The 20,485-nt window shown below is 56.1% G+C and overlaps 1 protein-coding gene across 1 annotated transcript in view; it reads left to right on the top strand.

Moving 5' to 3' along the window:
* Positions 1-20,045, top strand: part of LOC101969867 (guanylate cyclase D) — a 32,523-nt gene extending 12,478 nt beyond the window's left edge. The window contains exons 8-18 of the mRNA XM_005323322.2: positions 589-765; positions 978-1,128; positions 1,406-1,555; positions 4,669-4,817; positions 6,181-6,344; positions 6,977-7,169; positions 11,318-11,492; positions 12,360-12,458; positions 13,752-13,846; positions 15,582-15,667; positions 19,698-20,045. Coding sequence (XP_005323379.2) covers positions 589-765; positions 978-1,128; positions 1,406-1,555; positions 4,669-4,817; positions 6,181-6,344; positions 6,977-7,169; positions 11,318-11,492; positions 12,360-12,458; positions 13,752-13,846; positions 15,582-15,667; positions 19,698-19,806 — 1,548 coding nt within the window. The 3' untranslated portion in view covers positions 19,807-20,045. The remainder of the gene's footprint in view (positions 1-588; positions 766-977; positions 1,129-1,405; positions 1,556-4,668; positions 4,818-6,180; positions 6,345-6,976; positions 7,170-11,317; positions 11,493-12,359; positions 12,459-13,751; positions 13,847-15,581; positions 15,668-19,697) is intronic.
* The last annotated feature ends 440 nt before the right edge of the window (positions 20,046-20,485 follow it).

Raw genomic sequence — 20,485 nt, 5'->3', positions numbered from 1 at the left:
CTGGTTAAGCTGGTCACATCTTCCCTCTCCTGATAGTCTCAGGGCTTCTCCACGTGGTCTCCAGTGGGAGGACTCAGGTGGAAGGACTCCAACACAGAGTGTTCCAAGAGACAGGAACCGGAAGCAGCCAGTCTCCTGAGTCCTGAACACACATGTGTAGGAGGCCATTTCCACTGTATTCAGTTGTTCCCAGGAGTCACAGGAGAGGGGACAGAGTTCACCTCTGTATGGCAAGACTGTCAAAGGATTGGAGGCCACTCTTGACTCTCCGCACATGTCAATGAGCTTGGGAATCTCTAAGGGGGAAGAGAATACCAGGGGCCCTGAACTGTGTCTGTGGGGAAGGCCGTGCCAGACAAGGGTCCGTCTGTCCTGCTTTGGCAAATGCTCCCCTGGTGGGGTCTGAAACATCAGGGAGGCTGTTTTCTGCTAATGCAGGATTCCTTCTGCTGCTCTTCCTCCCTCCGCAATCCCTTCTTCTGCAGGGAGGTAATTGATGCCTTCCAGGGGCATGGTATGATGTAGGTTGAGCACCAGGCCTGTGTTCCTGTCCCGTGGAGTCGGCTAAGGTCTCCACTGTCCCGGCAGATGCGTGACATGCGGCACGAGAACGTGGCAGCCTGCCTGGGCTTTTTCGTGGGCCCTGGGGTCAGTGCTCTGGTGCTGGAGTACTGTTCCCGGGGCAGCCTGGAGGACCTGCTGCGGAACGAGGCCCTGCAGCTTGACTGGACCTTCAAGGCCTCCCTGCTGCTGGATCTGATCCGCGTAAGGACCCTCCCTGGGAGCCACGGGGTGATGGGGAGTCAGGGAGGCACGAGATGCTCACATTTCCCATGCTGGGGCTCCTTCCACCTTGAGAAATTAGAGCAACAGGCGAAAAGAGAGGCATGGCAGGAAAGTCTTCAGGGGCCGTGGGAACACCCTGGTCCCTCTCATTCATCCTGGAGACCTAGTGGATCCCATCTTGTCCCACCCAGGGCATGCGGTATCTGCATCACCAACATTTCCCTCACGGCCGCCTCAAGTCCCGGAACTGTGTGGTGGATGGACGCTTTGTGCTCAAGGTCACTGACCACGGTTATGCGGAGCTCCTGGATGCCCAGCAGTCTGCCCCGCCAGCCCCAGAAGGTCAGCTCAGGGTGGGTAGGAGGCTGACAGGTCCTGAAACCTTTAAACCAGGTGCTTGTGAAGCAGGGGTAGAGTGGGGATCTCTAGTCCTCGGGGCACTTTTTGTGTTATGTCCTTGAGGGGGATGGATCCGCCCTTCATCTGTGACTCCTGGAGAGCAGAAGGCTTTATCCCCCAGGGTATGGTGGGGACAGAGGAGACACAGGCCTGAAGCCCCTGGCCTGCTCTGCCCGGGGTGCAGTGGGTGATGGCATGTGGCCCTGTTCTCTGATTGTAGAGCTGCTGTGGACAGCTCCTGAGTTGCTGCGGGAACCTGGGGGGCCCCGGCAGGGCACCCTCAAAGGGGACATCTTCAGCATGGGCATCATCCTGCAGGAGGTGCTGACGCGGAGCCCACCCTACGGCGGCTTGGATCTTCCAGCGGAAGGTAAGAACCCCTGCTGCTCCTTGGCCCGTCCCTGGCTGGAGTCTCCAGTAGCTGGGGAGTTCTGTGGCCTTCAAGAAACCTCACAGGCAAAGTGACTGTGGAAATGGGGTCTTTCCTTGACTTAGGCGAGGCGGCCCTTGGCAACTCTGCCAAAATGGCAGCTGATCAGCTCTAGGCCAAAGACGCTGGTTTCAGGGTAAACTCTCGCCCCTTCCTTTCCCAATGGCACTGCCCGGTCCACGACACTCATTCCCTCACCAAGGCTTCGCTCCACGCCCAGCCCAGACCTGTGTCCCTACAGACCTCAGTTTTACCATGTGACCTTACACATGGGCTTGCACAAATCACTTCACCTTTCTGAGCGTCAGTTTTCTCATCTTTAAAATGGAGAGAAAATTAAAACATCATCCAGATCCCAGGCCCCACGGCTGATGTGGCCAGGCTGCTCAGTGCTGGGGCCGGGTTACTGCCCTGGTGGGACTCCGCCAAGAGCTTCTCTGTGCCCATACCTTTGGGTATAGATGTTTTCTGTCTTCTGGCCCTGGTGGGAGGGACCAACTTCAGAAATTTCCCCTCTCTTCTGTGTTCTCCGTCGGGCCTCTCTGAACCCCAGGCTACTCATGAAGTTGTCCCCCTGCTGTCTCTGTCCAGTCTCAGGACCTGTCCTCACTCCAGCTTGCAGTGCCAGGCAGAGGCAGGGCTGAGCCCACCATCCGGCCACTCCTGATGGATAATCTTTGAACTCATAGGGGCCTAGTCCCCTCCCCTTTCTCTACCGAATCACTGCCTGGTCAATAATGAGCATTATAGGCCCCAAGTTTCTGAGGTGGGGGAGTGGACAGGAGAAGGGGCTCTATCAGGCCATTTGTCCAACACTATTCAGCTGCCCCCGCCCCACATCTGCCTGCTGAGAGAGGCAAGGACCAGCCAGACCCTGTCTGCAGGACACACTCCAGTGCAAGACCCTCCAAGCCAGGCTCCACCAACAGACGTTGGCTGCAGGGACCCAGCCTGGAATGCTCTGGCCAACTTGGAATGGGGCTGTTATTCCAAAGACTTCCCAGCCTCAGGGACTACAGGGTTCAGAGCTTAGACTTGGGGGACACCAACCTAAGGCCAGTTACTCCACCCATTTGCTTTACAACTTCAAATAGATCCCTTTCAGCATTAAGCCTCAGTTTCCTCATCTGTAAGATGGGGCCCATGGTACCTCGTTCGCAGCATAGCTGTAAGAGTCAGTGAAGTGCCTGCTTTAGACCAAGGCCCTGGCACAGGGGTAGCTTGGTAAATACTGCCTGGGTGGATTGAGGGATGTGGTCATGGGAGTCCCTCATTCTCACCTGTCTCTAACATCATTTTAAGGTCCCATATGTGTATGGCCCTCTGCAGTTTCCAAGGCACTTGTACCTGCAGTGTCAACTGGCCAGCCCCAAAAATGGGTTTTCAAAGAGGAGTCAGTGAGATGAGAAGGGGAGGGGCTCCTAGGCAAGGAGTAGAAGTGGGATTTGGGAAGTCCCTTGATTCAAGTTTGATAAACCTAAAGTCCCCTGGAGTCATCCCACCAGGCCCCATAGACCTGGGTTATCTTCGCAACAGCTGATGGATCCCAGGGGTACCTGGGGTGTGGAAGCGTGTCCCCAATGAGGACAACACAAGATTAGACTAGCCTGAGGTTGCCTGGCCCGGGGCAGCTGTTCCCAGCCTGTTTGCATATGAGAACATTTTAATGTCACAAGTGTAACTAAAGGACTCTTTTTAATATTTGCTGACTATGAAAATATCCAAGGACAAAAATCTGTTCTGAAGTCTGTGACTCTTTGAAATGCATTTGTATTTTATTCATCACAGTATCGTTTGCATACTTTTGAAAAACAGAGGTGTGTGTGTGTGTGTGTGTGTGTGTGTGTGTGTGTGTGTGTGTGTGTGTGGTTAGTGGGTTCTATCTACACACACTCCTCCACAAGCACAGACGGCTCTCCCGACTTGGGGTTTTGTGCCTGCATGGTGGGAACCTCTGGGCAGGTTTGGTGGAAATCAGGCCCAGTTACAGTGTTTGCTTTTTACTGACCCTAGATGGGTGCCCTCCTTCGCCCGTAGGAGCCTTGGTTTCCCTGAATGTAAAATGGGACAATGACTCCTGCACTGTCCCCATCGTGGGGGCATCAGTGGGAGTAGAAGGGGCATGAATCCAGAAGGAGGTTTCTCCTCACTGGCTCAGGGCCTCCCACCTCCATCAGAAGAGGCTCCCAGGCCTCCTCAGAGGAGGGTGACCTGCTAGCCCCCTAACAGTTCTATGGGATATGTAGTATTGCGTGCCCATTTAATAGGTGTAGAAACCAAGGCTCAGAGAGGTGACATAACTTGCACAGAATGTAAATGGTAACTGAAGCCCTATTCTGATCTGCTGACCCTGGAGCCCAAACGTGGTGGCCAGCCCTTCTTCCTCCCAGTCTGCTTCAGAGGCAAGGTTCACATTCGTGGGCCTTGCTGGGAACTAAGCAATGTCGGTTGTGGTGCACCTGGAGCTGAGGAAGAGCCTGCCCTGGGCCGTGCACCTGACATCCGTCCCCTCCTCCCTCCCTCAGCACCCCTCTCAAGGAGGCAGTTCGCTGAACTCATTTCCCCCAGTTCTGGGATTGGACCCCGGATGCTCTACCACCGAGCTGCAGCCCAGCCCTTCTGATTTTTCACTTGGTCACAGGGTCTGGCTAAGTTCTTCTGTCTGGCCTCCAACTTTCCATCTTCCTGCCTTGGCCTCCCAAGGAGCCAGGATTACAGGTGTGCGCCTCAGGGCCCCGTTTACTAAGCTCTTTCACAGAAGGAGAAACAGGCGGAGAGCGGTCACTGTCTTCTCCGCCACCTCAGAGTGATGGTGGCAGACCTGGAATTCAAACCTAGCTCTCCCAGCTCCTGAGACCTGTTCCCGGCCACACCCTGGGGGCAGACTCAGGAAAGAGCAAAGCTGTGGCCAGCCATGCCCTGGGGCACAGAAGAGGGACGTGTGAGGAACATCCTTGGGGTTCATCCGCACACCTGCCCAGGCCTAGCCTGCCCTCCTGCCATGAGCCCTCAGGGCACCTCAGACCCACGGCTCACGGGGTGGTTTTTTGCAGAAATCATCAGAAAGGTGGCATCTCCCCCTCCCCTGTGCCGGCCGCTGGTGTCCCCTGACCACGGGCCACCCGAGTGTATCCGGCTAATGAAGCAGTGCTGGGAGGAGGCTCCAGATGACAGACCAAGCTTGGACCAGATTTACAGCCAGGTCAGTGCTACCCAGAAGAGGAGGGCACCCACGAGCCATGGTCCACCCATGGGCGGTGCTTGGCTAAGTGCGAGCCCCAGCCCAGGCCAGCGCTGCCTCCCTGAGCTCCACGCTCTGAAGAGAGCTTTCTCAGCATCACGAGTTTCGGGGACATCCATCAGTGCCTTCCTGCAGCCAGCCCCAACGAGGTGTCACTTCATCCCGTGGCAATTCCCTAAGAAGCACAGAAGTGTCTGGGCTCTCCAGGGGAGGAATGAGACACAGAGGGCACAGGCCAGGTGTGTCTGTCTGCGGAGCTGCCCGTGGAGCTCCACCTAGATGGGCCTCTCCTGGTGACCCAGTGGACAGGCCATTTGTGACTGCAAGATAGCGCTGCTTCCCGAGTCCGGGAGGGGAAGATGAGAGCACCCCGGGTCCCCCAGGCTGCCTTGAGACTGCAGCGGGCGAGGCCAGGCAAGTCCTGCGGGTGGGGGTGGAGTGTGCGGGCCACGGCTCCTCAAGGCCAAGCCATCAAGCGTGGGGCAGCATCTGGGCCTCGCCTTCCCACCCTCCATCCCCAGCCACAGTGGCAAGTTGCCAAGGTGAGGTTCACTGAGTAAGAGGAGCATCCAGAGGGAGGAGGGGACGGATGTCAGGTGCACGGCCAGGGCAGGCCCTTCCTCAGCTCCAGGTGCACCACCACCGCCAGTATTTGTTTATGTATTTATTTTGGGAATATGAAGAGGAATAGAGGGGTAGAAATAGTTATCTATATTTCATACCTATATATAAAATACATGTAGATTCTATATAGGTATGTACAAATATGTATATATATAAAACCTCTATATGTTCAATCCATCCATTCATCCATGTATCCATCCATCTACCCATCTCTCTCTCCATCTTCTTTTTAATATCTATTTTTTAGTTGTGGTTGGACACAGTACCTTTATTTCACTTATTTATTTTTTGTGGTGCTGAGGATCAAACCCAGGGTCCCGCACGTGCTAGGCAAGTGCTCTACCACTGAGCCACAACCCCAGCCCCTCTCCATCTTTGAGAAGGGCAAAGAGAGCCCACAGTGTCCCAGGAAGGGTCAGTAGGGTCATGTTTGTTGGTGGCAGTGCTGTGCTCTTCCCGGGCTCCTCTGAAAATCCTCCCGCTGCCTGTCCCCCCATACCAACTATTTCTCACAGCCATCTGTGCCTTGCCCCCATCAGAACCCCCTCCCCCTGTCTACTTACACATCCACCTCCCGTAACAGCCCGACTCTTCCAGGCAGGGATTATGTCCAGTTCCTTCTGGTCACCCCAGACTCCCAAGCTGAGGGTCAGGTACACTGACCTTCGTGGGAAAATAAAGATTGTTGTTCCATCTTCAGTTCAAAAGCATCAATCAAGGCAAGAAGACCAGCGTCGCTGACTCCATGCTGTGGATGCTGGAGAAGTACTCCCAGAACCTGGAGGGCCTGGTCCAGGAGCGGACGGAGGAGCTGGAGCTGGAGAGGCGGAAGACAGAAAGGCTGCTCTCGCAGATGCTCCCTCCGTGAGTGGCCCAGGGACTCCAGTGTGCCTCCACGCATGTACTCTGAGATTTTTTTTGTGGGAGGCACCAAGGATTGAACTCAGGGGCACCCAACCACTGAGCCTCATCCCCAGCCCTATTTTGTATTTTATTTAGAGACAGAGTCTCACTGAGTTGCTTAGTGCCTCGCCATTGCTGAGGTGACTTTGAACTCTCGATCCTCCCGCCTCAGCCTCCCAAGCTGCTGGGATTACAGGTGTGCACCACCATGCCTGGCTCCACACATGTTCTCTGGAACATAGTAGGTGCTCAGAAAAATCAGTGTTCTGTGAACTCATTCAATTCATCCATTCCTGTTTGTTTATCCAACATATTTTGGTAGACACTGGTCGTGTGATGGGCACTGGGCTGAGCACACAGGTGTTGAATTTCTGCTCTCCACACCTCTGGGAACAAGGAGGGGACACAATGCTCTCAGAAGAAGCCAAGTTCAGAGAAGGACAGGGACTTGCTACCAGGGCAGCCAGCACACCAGCAGACCTGTCCCAGGTCCCCTGACGTTCAACCCAACATTTCTTCCTAAACATTCCTCTCTAACCTCCAAACTGTTCAGATTGTTCGAAGTGTGACCCGGGTCCCTCCCATCCCTTCAGGTCTGTGGCCGAAGCTCTGAAGATGGGAGCAACTGTGGAACCAGAGTACTTTGACCAAGTCACCATCTACTTCAGTGACATTGTGGGTTTTACCACCATCTCAGCCCTGAGTGAGCCCATCGAGGTGATAGCCCTGCTCAATGACCTCTACACATTGTTCGATGCTGTTTTGGGCAGTCACGATGTCTATAAGGTGAGAATAGCAGGAGGCTGGCATTCTATTCCTCTCTTTACTGTGTGTTGTCCATTTCCATTTCCAGTTAGCTATTGCTGTGTAACAAATAACCCCGATGCTGAGTAATGTAAAATGATAAGCATTTGTTGTTGCTCACAAACTTATGGGCCAGCTAGAACCTTCTTCAGGACTCACTCATGCATCTGTGGTCAGCTGTGGGTGAGGTGAGCAGCTCTGTTGGTCTTAACTGGGTTCTCCACATCTCTGTGGCCTTGGTAGGGAAGACTTAGTTATGGTCCACAGAGTCTCACCTTCTGACCAATGAGACTCAGATTGTTTCCATGGTGTGTCCAGGTCCTGGGAGAAGGGCAGAGGCACATGCCCTCACCTGGGATGAGGCGACTGCCATTTCTAACATATTCTACTGGTCAAAGGAAAAGATTCAAGAAGGGGAAATAAACTCCACTTCTGGTGGGAGAAACTGCAGAGTCCCGCTGGGTGTGGATATAGAGGGGGTGGACAGGGTGGGCCACTTGCATTTATGTGGCCACTGTGTTCCCTTGTCCATCATCCACCCACCCATCCCTTTAGCATCTCCACAGATGGGTCCCTCTGTGCCTGGCCCTGTAGTGGGCAAGGGCACACAGAGGAGTCTGCCCAGTCCCTGCCCTCCGGAAGCCCTCAGGCCTGTAGGTAAATGATAATGTCCACCCAGTGGAAGTGGCCATTGAGGGAGGCTGAGAGCACCCTGTGCCAGATAGGGAGGACTTCCTGGAAGAGGTGCTGTCTTCCCGGCATCACCCCGCCTGGCCGTGGCAGCTCCAGGCTGGACTTGGGTATCACCTGTGAAGGCCTGAGGTTTGGGGGTACTTGGGGAGAGTGTGGTGCTGAGTGGGTTGGCATGGCAGGCCACCAAGGGGCCCCGTGGAGGGGCGAGGCTGGGGGGAGAGCGGCAGGGGCCCAGGCAGGGCCGCAACACCCTCTGCGACCCAGTCCCCATGCACCTCTGGATCCGGGGTCTGGGTCTCAGCCTGGCCACCGGTTCCTGTGTAGCTTTACGTAAAGAATCTCCACTTCCCCTCTCTGGTTCCTTGTCCAGTGTCATGACCCCAAACCAGCAGGTTCCCAGATGGTGGGAGGACCCTCTCTCCGCTGGGGAAGAGCTTGTAAACAGACTATGAGAACTAGCCAGAGACACCTCCTGCCCTGTCCTCTCCAGCCCACCCTACCGTGGGACCAGTCCCACCTCAGCCCTGCCTCACCCCAGCCCTGCCCCTCCCTTCCCCAGCCCTGCCCCTTACACTGACTCAGGAGCTGGGGACCGAGGTGCAGCTTCAGATGTGGTGGAGAAGGAGGGGAGGGAGGGCCCAGAGACAGCCACATTTGGCCACTGGCCTTAGTCCCCATCTGTAACCCCCAAGCTCCCTTCCATCCACAGCCGTCCAAGAAGGCAGAGGGGGACGCAGGGGCTGAGGGCGGAGGCCAGGCTGAAGGGGATGCTGGGAAGGAGGAGCCAGAGGCCAGCTGTCACCCTGAGTGCGGGGCAGTTGGTGATGTCATTGTCTATAGTGTCCCATTGACGATAGTCACCCACACTGACTGAGGGCTTCCTGTGTACTGATGCCGCTACTCACGCTCTGTAGGAGCTGGCCCATTAACCAGCACGATTTCTGAGGTACATACTGGCACCCCTAACTTACAGATGAAGAAAATGAGGAGATAGAGTTTAAGTGGCTTGTTTGATATTATATCCTGGGGAATGGGAGGCTCAAATCTGAACTCTAGCATTTGGTCCCCAAGGCCCCTTCTCAGGGAGGCTCAGCATTTGCCCGATGTGGACACCCTTGAAGTAAAGCCAGAGGTTCATAGTGGCCCAGGTGCTTCTGCAGCCTCTCCACTTCCTGCTCAGGACCCTGTGCCCCTGGAGTTTGGAGGGTCTGTCTCTCAGGCTGGCTGTCTTCCTCCTGCCTTCTTGGCCGCCCCAGCCCCACGGGACCCAGAAAAGATTCCTCATCCATCTGGCTGAGCCCCGTGGCCTTGATGGGCCCTGAGTCACCCCTGGCCTCGACTCTTCCTGGGCTGCTGATCTTTGCACGTGTCCCCTCCCGGCTCTGACTCACGCTTTCTGATCTGCTCTGAACTTTGGCCAAGAGGCCTGCATCTTTCTGGCAGAGGGAGGTGAATTAAAACAAGGCCCTTGCACCCCTCCAGATGTGGGGCTCGGAGGCGAGTGCGTCACTCCTCACTCCTGCCTTGGCCTCGGGTTCCATCCCCAGCAGGATCTGGTTTCTGCTCTCTAATCCGTCTGGGCTGGGAGGCAGCCAGGCAGCCATTTCCTGGTTCTGCAGGGGTCTGGGATTCCCTGGCTGAGCAAGCACTCCTATGGACCAGGCTCAGAGCAGAGCCCCGTGAGCCCCGCATGGCCACCCAGCCTGGGGTGAGTCCCGGGAAGCCACACTGGGCAAGCCAACCCTGAGCCTGAAGGTCTCCATTTGTAAAGCAGATGGATGAAAGCGCCTGTGGTACCGGATTGCGCTTCAGATTAAGAAATAGAAGACAGTGCTGTCCTTCCTTCATCCACACCACAATGCCACGCATCGACGCATGCGGGAGCCACAGGGCAAGGCCTGGGCGGCTGCGCGGCATCCACAGGGGTCACGGGCCTCGGGATTTTCACTGGGTCTCATTTAATCCTTTTTAAAAAAATAACTGTATTTTATTTATTTCTTTTTATGTGGTGCTGAGGCTCAAACCCAGAGCCTCACACCTGCTAGGCAAGTGCTCTGCGCTGCTAGGCCACAAATGCAGCCTCTTATTTAACCCTTTTAATGCCTCTCCGCGGAATGGATTATTATCCTTGCTGTACAAATGAGGACACAGGCTCAGAGGCAGGTGACGGCTCGCTCAGGGTCACCCAGCAAGTCAGTATTAGAGTTAAAATTCACATCTATGGCCAGGTGTGGTGGCGCATGTCTGTAATCCCAGCGGCTCAGGAGGCTGAGGCACGGGAATTTCGAGTTCAAAGCCAGCCTCAGCAATAGTGAGACCCTGTCTCTAAATAAAACACAAAGTGGGGTTGGGGATGTGGCTCAGTGGTCGAGTGCCCCTGAGTTCAATCCCTGGTATATTAAAAAAAACCCTTCACATCTATGTGTATTAGTATTGAAGCCTTTGCACTCACCTGTCCTCTGGTTGCGTCCTCCCATCGATGAGAGGGGACAGCTGTGTGCAGGAGCCAGGGCCCTGACTCCAGCCGAGAGCTCACTCTGCTGGCATCTCTGAGTCATCGCCTTTGTGAGGGAGGCGGTCACGTTTGGCCTCTGGTGTGTGGATGGCTGGGCTGTGGGAGAGTGAGCTGGGTAGGTCGGGGGAAGCGAGTCCTGCTTGGGGGAGTGGTTGCTGGGTGTTCTGACCAGCTCAGGCCTCGGATGGTAGAAGGGGAGGCAGAGAGGGCAGAGAGAGCAGCGTGCCACCCTCAGGTCCTGGAGACTGGCCTGGGGACCCAGCAGCCAAGAGTCATACGGTAGAGCCCTGGCCAGGGTAGAGTGTGGAGCTTGGGGAGTTGAGGCAGGTGACATTAGAGTCCCTGCCACTTAGGAGATGCTGAGGGCTTATCTTTTCCAACACCAGGAGGAGGAGGAGGGAGCGCAGCCACCACTCACCTGGCTCCCCAGGTGCCATCTTCCTGCGGGCTCGCCCTTCCCATGGAGGAAGCGCAGGCTCTGGATGGTGGAAAGTGTGCCCAGGCCGAGAGCAGAGCCAGGGCTGGACCCACATGCGTCTGGTTCCAGAGCCCACTTTCTGTCCATCGCGCCTTGGAAGGCCTGAGGGGTTCAGAACGTAACTGTGGCCTCCAGCTAAGGCCTGGCCTGCCACAGTGGCCTTGTGCAGATGGCACCCCCGGTCTGTCCCCACGTTTATCCCTCGCAGCCCGGGTCTGAGACAAAAAAGCCATGGTCACCTGGGATGCAGACAGAGGTCACTCGGAATGTACAGATTTGATCATTGTTAAAGTGCCAGGCGGGAGGCCCGGCAGAGGTGGCACTGTGGGCAGGGGACCCACAGTGCTGGGCAGGGCTCCTGAGTGGTGGCTTCATGTGGGTAGGTGTGGGGCAGCCCAGGAAGGGCATGTCCCCGAGCTGGAGCATGAAGACTGTGGTTCCTAGGTGGAGACCATCGGGGACGCCTACATGGTGGCATCGGGGCTGCCCCAGCGCAATGGGGACCGGCACGCAGCCGAGATCGCCAATCTGGCCCTGGATCTCCTGAGCTCTGTGGGGGACTTCCGGATGAGGCACGCGCCCGGTGTGCCTGTACACATCAGGGCCGGCCTGCACTCAGGTATGGGAGGGGACCTGGGTGACACTACATGTGGGTGGGGTCAGTGTCCAGGCCTCCCTGGGGCGTTGGCTTGGGACAGCCCCAATGACTGCTTCCAGAGTCCTGAGATTCTAAAATTCTATGCCAAAATAATTTGGTTTCTTTTTTCCCTTTTATCATCTTCAAGTTCTAATACATCAGAATCAAAGAGTCTGTGATGATTTGGGTCTTTTGTTTGGGCTTGTCGGTCTCAGCACCTGGCCAAGGGTGTCTGATTCTGTATAGAGGAGCTGACAGTCTGAGGCAGGAGGCGGAACAAGGGTCTGGTGTGCACAACCCGGGAGAGGCCTCAGAGCAGCTGCTCTGCCTTCCCCACGTCCCCAGTCCTCCCTCCCTCGGTGGCCGCTCTGCAGGATCAAGTCCACACTTACTGCACCCCATGCCCACCACTCCCCGCCTGGGTCCTTGTTCCTGCTGCTTGTGTTTCCCACAGACCCCTGGGCTCTGCCTCTGAGCCTTCACACTTGCTGTTCCCTGCCTGCTATTTCTCGACCCTTGAGCCACAGCTCAGCATCACCTACTCCAGAAAGCCCCTGGGTGGGGCTGGAGGTGCTTTTCCGGGCTGGCACAGTGACCCCTTGCCCCAGCATTGATGGCAGTCATGCAGCTAGGACTGGCCCTCCCGTGCCCAGCCCAGGGCCTCACACAGGTGTCCTCTCTTCTCGGGTGGGTACTGTTGGAGACTGCAGATAGCATTGTCCTTGCCCCCAACCACAGCCCAGGACATCTAGAGGGAATGGCAGTGGGGGTAGGGATGGGTGCAGCTGGCACAGGGACGCTCTCTGGTCCTGGACCTGCTGGAGCTCACCAGGCACATTCGGGTTCCAGGGCCCTGCGTGGCAGGGGTCGTGGGTCTCACCATGCCTCGGTACTGCCTGTTTGGGGACACTGTCAACACCGCATCCCGGATGGAGTCCACGGGGCTGCGTGAGTATGGCATGCTCCTGTCCTGCGTGGGAGGGGCTCTCCTGCTCTACAGGCTCGGTGCTTAGTCACCAGGTCACCATCTGGTGGCAGTGTGCACTAGTTGTCAAGGCAGTGGGGAGGACATGTCATGGGTCCTTTTAACCTGTGATGATCTCATGAGGGGATTAACAGAGAGAACAGAGACTCCAGATGCGGGAAGCCGGGTCCTAGTCCTGGCCCTGCCACTGGCTTGCTTAGTATTCTTGAGCAAAATACTCTTCCTGGGGACCTTAGTCTCCTCATTTTCAGTGAGGAGATCCCTTCCAGTTTTTCTTTTTCTTTTTCTTTTTTTTGGTTTAAATTTCTTATTTGTTTTTTTTTTTTAGATATACACACTGTAGACTGTATTTTGACATATATCATACATTCCCATTTTTGTGATTGCACATGACGTGGAGTTAGAGTTTCCTCTGTGCAAAGGAAAGGTATATCCGGTTCATTCCTCTGTCTTTCCCATTCCCCTCCCCCTCCCTTGTCCCCACTCCACCCTGTCCAATCCAGTGAACCTCCACTCTCCATTCCCCTCAGCCTATTGTGAGTCAGCATCCACATTTCAGAGAGAACATTCAGCCTTTGGTTCTTTGGGATTGGCTTATTTCACTTGGCATGATAGAGCTTCCAGTTCCATCCATTTTCCAGCAAATGCCATAATTTCATTCTTCTTTATGACCGAGTAATATTCCATTTTCAAGACTGAACCTGACACCAGTTTTTTTTTTTTCCTGACTGCCTGCCAGCTCCCATTATGTTGGGATAGCCCTCACACTGCCACAAGGGCATCCCTAACCATGCAGGCCCTTGCTGGCAACAGGAGCTACTCTGATAGCATGGTTAGAACAGCTGAAATGTTGAAATCCTCAGGGCCTCTGCTTCTGGCTGAATAGGTTGTGTAATCCCTAATGTTCAGTGCACATGCTGTGTAACTGAACATGATAGCCCCACGAGGTATTCCTTCTTTCAGAAAAACAACTGCCTACCTTCTCCGACTCAGCCTTCATAGACTTTCCTACAAGTAAAATCATGTTTCTGAGGCTTCTGACTTCATCTTGAGTTCCCCTAATAGTCAATCAATTTGCTTCTCCTTGGGATTTCTCTTGGTAACCAACCATCTGGAGACACAGAACCTGCAGGAGGGTATCACATAAATCATAATTGTGACTGGTTGGGCGCGAGCTGTTGGGGCTTTGTGATGATTGTACCAAATACGGGGCCTGCTGCCGCCCGCTGTGACCTGGCCACTGCCCTTCTCCTCAGCGTACAGAATCCACGCCAGCCGGAGCGCCGTGGAAGCGCTGCTCGGCCTCAATGAGGGCTACGAAGTTGCTGTCCGGGGTCAGACTGAGCTGAAGGTGAGAGGATGTCCTTGGTCCCCACGGACGCAGCTTCTGTGGGCCGCGGGACCTGACCTGACCTGGCCGCTGGGAGCTGGGCTGTCTGATGACCGCACATGCGCTCTCTGCTCCCCAAATTCCAGTGACGCCTCTCTCCCCTGGAAACCGTCTGGCCAGAGCACAGCAGTCCCTGTGGGGACAACCTGCAGGGGTAGCGCACTGCTGTGTGACGCACACGACCCATCTGTCACTCACAGCAATAGTGACAGGAGTAACGCGGCCCCGTTTTATAGTTGAAGTAATTCAACTAGAGAGGACAAGGGACTTGTCAGAGTGACACGGCTCAAAACCCAGGTCCGATGTCCCCAAAGCCTGTGCTTCTCCAGAGCACGGTCAGGCTCCTGGTCACCCCTGGAACCCGGGCTGGGACATTGCCACTCACTGAACCTGCCGTGTGCAGAGACGCCTCTGCTTCACCTCCTTCCCCCAGGGACTGGGACGCCGTCCCTGTGACCCGCCAGTCCCCTGCCTGGCTCAGCTGTTATGGCACAAAACTGGGCTGCCCGTGCTCAGGAACACCTCAACGGCCAAGGAAGTTCTGTGGCTGATCTCACCTTCTTGTTTTATGTTAACATTCCGAAAAAGGCCATAATACAGTATTCTTTTTCTTTTTCTTTGGTAGTACTGGGGATTAAACCCAGGGCCTCGCCCATGCTGGTCAAATGCTATATCCCCAGTCCTTTTCATTTTAAGATATTTTCATTTTTAATCTTAAGTGTCTAGTTAAGGTGACAAGGTTGGCCTTGAACTTGTGAGTAGCGGGAATGATACACTGTTCTCACGAATGACTTTTCTTCCTACCCCACCTCCTCTTGTTTCTCCTAATTCCTCCTCCAGGCCTGACAGGGAGCTAGGTTCGAAGGCCCAAAGCTATGCATAGGCCTCAGAAATTGGGTGCTCCATGGGGCTCTCTTCATTACACTACAGAAAGTCAGAGCAGGAGAATGCAGCTCAGAGAGGGGCAGTGACTTGTGCATGGTCACACAGCCTGGAATCCCTGTATGGCTCTCCCTATGGCTGGGGATATGGCAGAATAGCCCGGGTAAGTCAGAGCAGGCATTTCTTGCTTGAGGGAGTGGGCACTGGGTGTCCTGAGAAACAGGACTGTGATGGTAGGAAAGGATGCAGAGAGAGGCGGGGAGGATAGCATGCTGACCTTGGGTTCTTGAAGCTGGCGTGGGACTCCATAGTGCAATACCCACCCCGTGACACCTCGGCCAGGGTGGGTTTAGAACCTCCAGACCAGCCAACCCTGACCTGAGCACCCCTCAGACTCCCTCCCTCCTCACCTCCAGGGCTGCCATTCCTCTCCCAGGGAGGCCGTCAGAGGCTTTGGTGGTGGGGGCTGGAGAGAATCACAGATCACAGGAGCCTCAGGTCCCAGCATCCCAGACCTGCTGGCCACCAAGTTCAAGTCCCTTCTTTATTGTTTCACCGATACATATGAACTTTTTAAAAAAATCTTCACAAAAGCTGTGTGAGATACAGAGGAGACTAGGCCTAGAGAGGCCAAGTAAGTTGGCCAACATCACACAGCCAGCGAGCGGCAGAGCAAGTGGATCCTGACCCAGGAGGGGCCTCCAGGCTCTAGCTGCTCTCGACAGGCTGGAGGAATCGCCCAGCTGTGCCTTCACTCATTTGAGAAGGTTTGGGGGTGCAGGAGGCCTTTCAGAACCCTTCCTCTCTCTTCCAGGGGAAGGGCGTACAGGAGACCTACTGGCTGGTGGGGAAGGCAGGATTCCCCAGACCCCTCCCCACACCGCTGCCCATCAAACCCGGGTGAGTAAGAGGGTTTCCCAAAGGGCCTGGCTCTTCTGAGGTTGATGTTTGTTGTTTTTCTGATTATAAAATTAAGATGTGCCTCGTGCAGAAAACTTGGAAAATATAGAATTCTTCAACTACGTTCAAGCACGTCTTTCCGCATCAGCACTAGCGTGGCGCCTAGTGGGGGTCCTGGCGGGTGGGGGTCCGGCCGCCCGGGGAGCTCCTCATTCCGCCCTGAGCTCCCAGCTCTGCCCTGAGCAGCCCCTGTATGGTGCAGAGCACTTCAGACATGTGGTGGTGACACGTCAGGACGGCAGCTCAGGGCAGTTGGCTTGGCCCCTCCCTTATTGCTCAGCGTGCGGCTCCTTTCTGGGTGACAATCTGGTAAATATTACACCTTTGCCACTGTTCACAGTTTCCAGACATGGAGTTTGGGGATCCAAAGGGCACCTGCCTTTTAGGGGCCACGTGAAGCAGATTCTCTGAGAGTGTGAGCCTGCTGTGGCTTGGCTCTTCCCTCTGTCCCATCTTTTAGGACCCCTGTCCCTCCCAGGGTCCACCTGTTTTGCTCTGAGGTGCTGATTCCTCTCACTTCCTCCCAGTCAGGAGCAGTCCACAGAGGGCAGAGGGCAAGGGACACAGCTGCCACCCGTGACTGGGAAGGTCCTGGGCCCCTCGGCATGACAGCAGAACCTGGGCCAGAACCAGGCTTGTCCTCTTCCTGCCCAGAATTTCCCCTTCATTCCAAATCCCTCCCAGCTCTTGAAGGACGGACCCCTGACCAAGCCCACCCCTGACCATCTCTCAACGAAACGGAATGTGTGGGGCACAGGCAGGCTCCCTGGGATGGACTCGGGCTGACGCAGGCCCGGCCATGCTTCCAAGCAGACAGGACTGGGATGGACAGGGGCCACTGTAGGCAGCTGGTCAAGCAGCCATTTCTCCTGTTGTCAGGGAGCCGAGGCCTCAGGACCCAGGGAGCCTGGGGCATAGCCCTGCCTGAGGGCAGTCACCTGAGTGCTCAGCCACCTTGTCACAGCACACAGCAGGGTCCTGAGAGGCTCCCAGTGGGGAAGGGAGCACTGACAGGTGGCACTGGCAAAGGGAGACGCCTTGGGGTACGGAACACAGGGCACCTTTTCACTTGGGCACACCAGCCTCCTGGGTGCAGAAACAGCCCCCGCTCATGGAGAGGCCGTGCAGCCCAGGGCCCTTCCTTGGTGCACAGTCTGGGTGTGGATGGCTGCTGGCGCCAGCTCGGTGTGAGGAAGACTCAGGTTTAGGGCCAGAGAGGGCCCCAGCCTGGGTTCTGTGTGGCCTCTGGCAGGTCCCTCTCCCCCCGCCTGGCTCCCAGGGCCCCGAGAAGATTCTGCTAGGCTGGCTGCATTGCCACAGCAGCCCCAGCCCACCCGCCCCCTGTGGCAGGGGCCAGGGCCCTCCCTGCTCTTCCCGTACCCTGAGGTCTGCCCCCCCCCCACCCCGTGCCCCAGGAGCAGGCCCTCTGGCCCACTTCCCGGTCGGCCCACCCACCACTCCTGCCTCTGGCTTCTCGGAGGGCCGGGTCTGCTGACGGCCTACTTCCTCCCACCCTTTCCCTGGTGCCCCCGCAGTCTGACTTCCACCTGTCCCGCCCACAAGGTTCTCAAGAAGGTCACCCGTGACCTCCATCCATGTCACTTAGAACCGTGGGCAGTTGCAGTTCGTCACTGACAGTCCCACGGCGTCTCTGCGGCCTCCCTCTTCCTAGAAGCACGCGGCCCAGCCTCCACTCCCTTCTCCCCCTGACTGGTCTCTCTCTGCTCCCTGCCAGCTCCTTCCCTCTCCTCTCCCAGCCTGAGTGCTGGGCTCCGTGGAGCCCTGGGGGCTTCCGTTCCTGTGCAGGCCCTGGGGGTGCCCAGTACCAGTGCTCTCCTCAGCCTGCCTTGGCTCCCCAGGCCAGTGATCTCCCCACCCCAGGCCTTCCTTCTGCGGCTCTCAGGGAACCTCAGACCCCAAAGGTCCAACCGCCCTGGAAACCCAGTCTCCTCCAGAATCCCCTTCTCACCCAGGGCCTCGCCCTCCTCAGTGGGAAAGTGGCATACTGTCCCAGGCTCCTCCAGGTCCCAAGGCGCACCTCCATCTAATCTGTCAGAAGCAAGTCTGCAGCCTCTGGGACCTCCAGGCAGGAGGGCTCCCGCCTAGGCCAGGGACTCAGCTCCCGTGACCCCCACCCACGTGTAGGCACACGCAGCCCGCCGCCTGGCCTCCATCTTGCCCCCACCTCTGGCTGGCTTCCCCATCCACCCTGGCCCCCTGCAGGGCTCCCAGTCAGCTTCCTCTTGTCCACTGGGTCCCTCCACCCATCTCCACCGAAGTTAAAAGCACAGACATGATGAACATGGAAGTTCCCTCCAGGGCCATCCTCTTGTTTGGGGGCTCAAGCCCAACTCCCACAAAGCCTCCCAGACTTCACCAGCCCAGCTAGCACCTGCCCCACGGCCACATCTGTCCACTGGCCACCTGCTGTCATCTTCCAGCCCATTACCCAGTGTGGTGGTCTCCATAGTACTCGTAACTACCTGGTATTTCTTGATGACGTGTTTATGGGGCTTTTACCTGCCCTGCAAGTCTCATGAGACCCTGGATGGCCAAGACGCCTGTACCTCCGCCCATTAGTGCTCACCGCCGAGGGAGTGTGGGCTTCTGACCAGCTACCCTCTGGCCCTGTTCCAGCCTAGCTCTGTCCCTGCCGGCACTATGGGAAGCCCAGCTCCCAGAACCTGCAGGTCTGGTAGCCATTTGTCATCTCCCACACCCAAGCTCTCCCAGTTGATGATTTTTCCACTCCTAGACAGAAACTTTAGAAAGTGCCAGAAATATTTTCATAGTCTTAGCTCAGGAAAGGAGGGGGGAGAGGAGAGATTAGTTGCAGTGAGCATCTCCCCAGAACCTTTCAGGAGAATCTGCACTCTGGTCCTGCACAAAGCTCACAGGGTCCTTGTGCACGCACATGCACATGAGCGCACGTGCACATACCCCCCCACACACACACACACAGAATCCATCGTAGGCACTAGGTGTGCACATACATGGAAACAGCACCACAAGCCCTTCTGCTTGTCTGGGGATGAGATAACAGACAGACATACACAGATCTCTGCTGGAGGGCCCTGGGTGCCAGCTGGACGGGAACTCCTCTTGGAGCTGGATTTACAAGGTTGTTACCACATTTTAGTTGAATTCAATATTACATCTGACTTTTTTTTAAAGCCAAATTTCCCAGATGCTTTTATCTTCACCGTACATATTTCCCCTATCTGCAGAAGTTATTTAGCCTCTCTCGGGGGGTGTTGGAAAGCCTGGCAGAGATCAGGGCAAAGGCATAAAAACTTCTCAACCATGTCTGGAGGTAGCCAGCAACCCAAGCAGCAGAGCCCAGAGGAGTGCCTCTGTCACACGACAGGAGGACAGTCCACAAAGCGGCTCCTTCCCTCCATGCATGAGGCCTTGCGTTCTATCTCCAGCACTAGGGAAAAAAAAAAAAAAGTGTCCCTTGTCATGCTGCTGTGATGTCTAGCTGTCACACAGAGCCTTGCTTCCTTCACTGCGTCAAGATAATAACCTGGGCCCGCCTTCCCCAAGTACCCAAGGACAGCAAATGAGAAAGCAAAAGTAGGTTCTGGTGGGAGACCAGGAACTACTGAGAATTTCATATGACCTGAAAGTCACAGAGCCCCTGCCCCAGGGCCTCAGGCCTCCCAGATCAGGTCCAGAGAAGGGGACAGAGCTGGGGCTAGCTCCTCATCTCCTGGAGGCCACTGGGCTGGAAGACACACATGCAGACGAGGGAGCCTCTGTGTGGCCTTGGAGAAGTCACATCGCTTGTCTGAACACTGGGTCCCTACAGTTCAAGGGTGGGGGTCGGGGCATGCCCACGGCAGGGCTGCTGTGGGGTCAGGAGATGGGGACCGGAAAGGAGTGGCCCCTCAGCTCCAGCGGGGCGCCACTGCCCGTGACTGTTGTTCTTGGTGATCGTTTATGATTCTTGTTTCTCCTTTTTCCTCAGAGACCCCTGGCAGGACCTCATCAACCAAGAAATCAAGGCAGCCTTTGCCAGAGCCCGCCAGGGTGCAGCGGGGCCCTCGAGCTCAGAGGAGGCCTCAGCCCAGCCCTGAGCGGAGGAACAGGCCAGGCCAGGCCCCACCAGCCAAGCCTCTGGTGCTTACCCCCCACCCCACCCCCACCGCCCCACTTCCTGAGAGGACTGGCTTGCTGGGCTCTCTGGTGGCCAACCAGGTGCTCATTAACAAGTGCCCAGGAGCGATATTAAGTGATGCGTTCCTGTATGAATCCTAGGGGCAAATTTGCCTCTTGACATGAAAACAATAAAAATAGAATTATTCCCTTCTGGTCACACAGTGTTTGGTGCTGGACAAATCATTTTGACACAGAGCTTGTTATCACAGGAGCTCATTATTCCTACATGGAGGAACACTGTCCTCCCTGACCCGTGGAAGGACCGGAGGCCCAGAGGGAGGAGGTCACTCACTCCAGGTGGCAAAGTTGCCAGGAAATGGGTCAGGACTGGGGTGAGGAAGGAGCCAGGCGGATGAGGACTCGGGATCAGCTGGGCCACACACTCCGGCCACGCGTCACTTCTTGGAGCCCTGGTGTGGTCCTCTCTGGGAGAAGATATTAAAGTTGCTAACATAGAGCGTGGCCCACAGGACATGTGTAAGGTGCACTGGTGCCTTCCCTGTCTCTCCGGAGCCAGTCTTGACCTTGGGCATCTGTGAGTACGTGCTGGGAGTCCAGGCTTTGGGCCTCCAGAATCTGAGGATGGGAGATGCAGGC

This window comes from Ictidomys tridecemlineatus, chromosome 4, assembly GCF_052094955.1.
Source record: "Ictidomys tridecemlineatus isolate mIctTri1 chromosome 4, mIctTri1.hap1, whole genome shotgun sequence".
In the NCBI taxonomy this organism is placed as follows: Eukaryota; Metazoa; Chordata; class Mammalia; order Rodentia; family Sciuridae; genus Ictidomys; species Ictidomys tridecemlineatus.
Note: the sequence above shows the minus strand (reverse complement) of the source record. Positions and strands in the feature narration are given on the sequence as shown.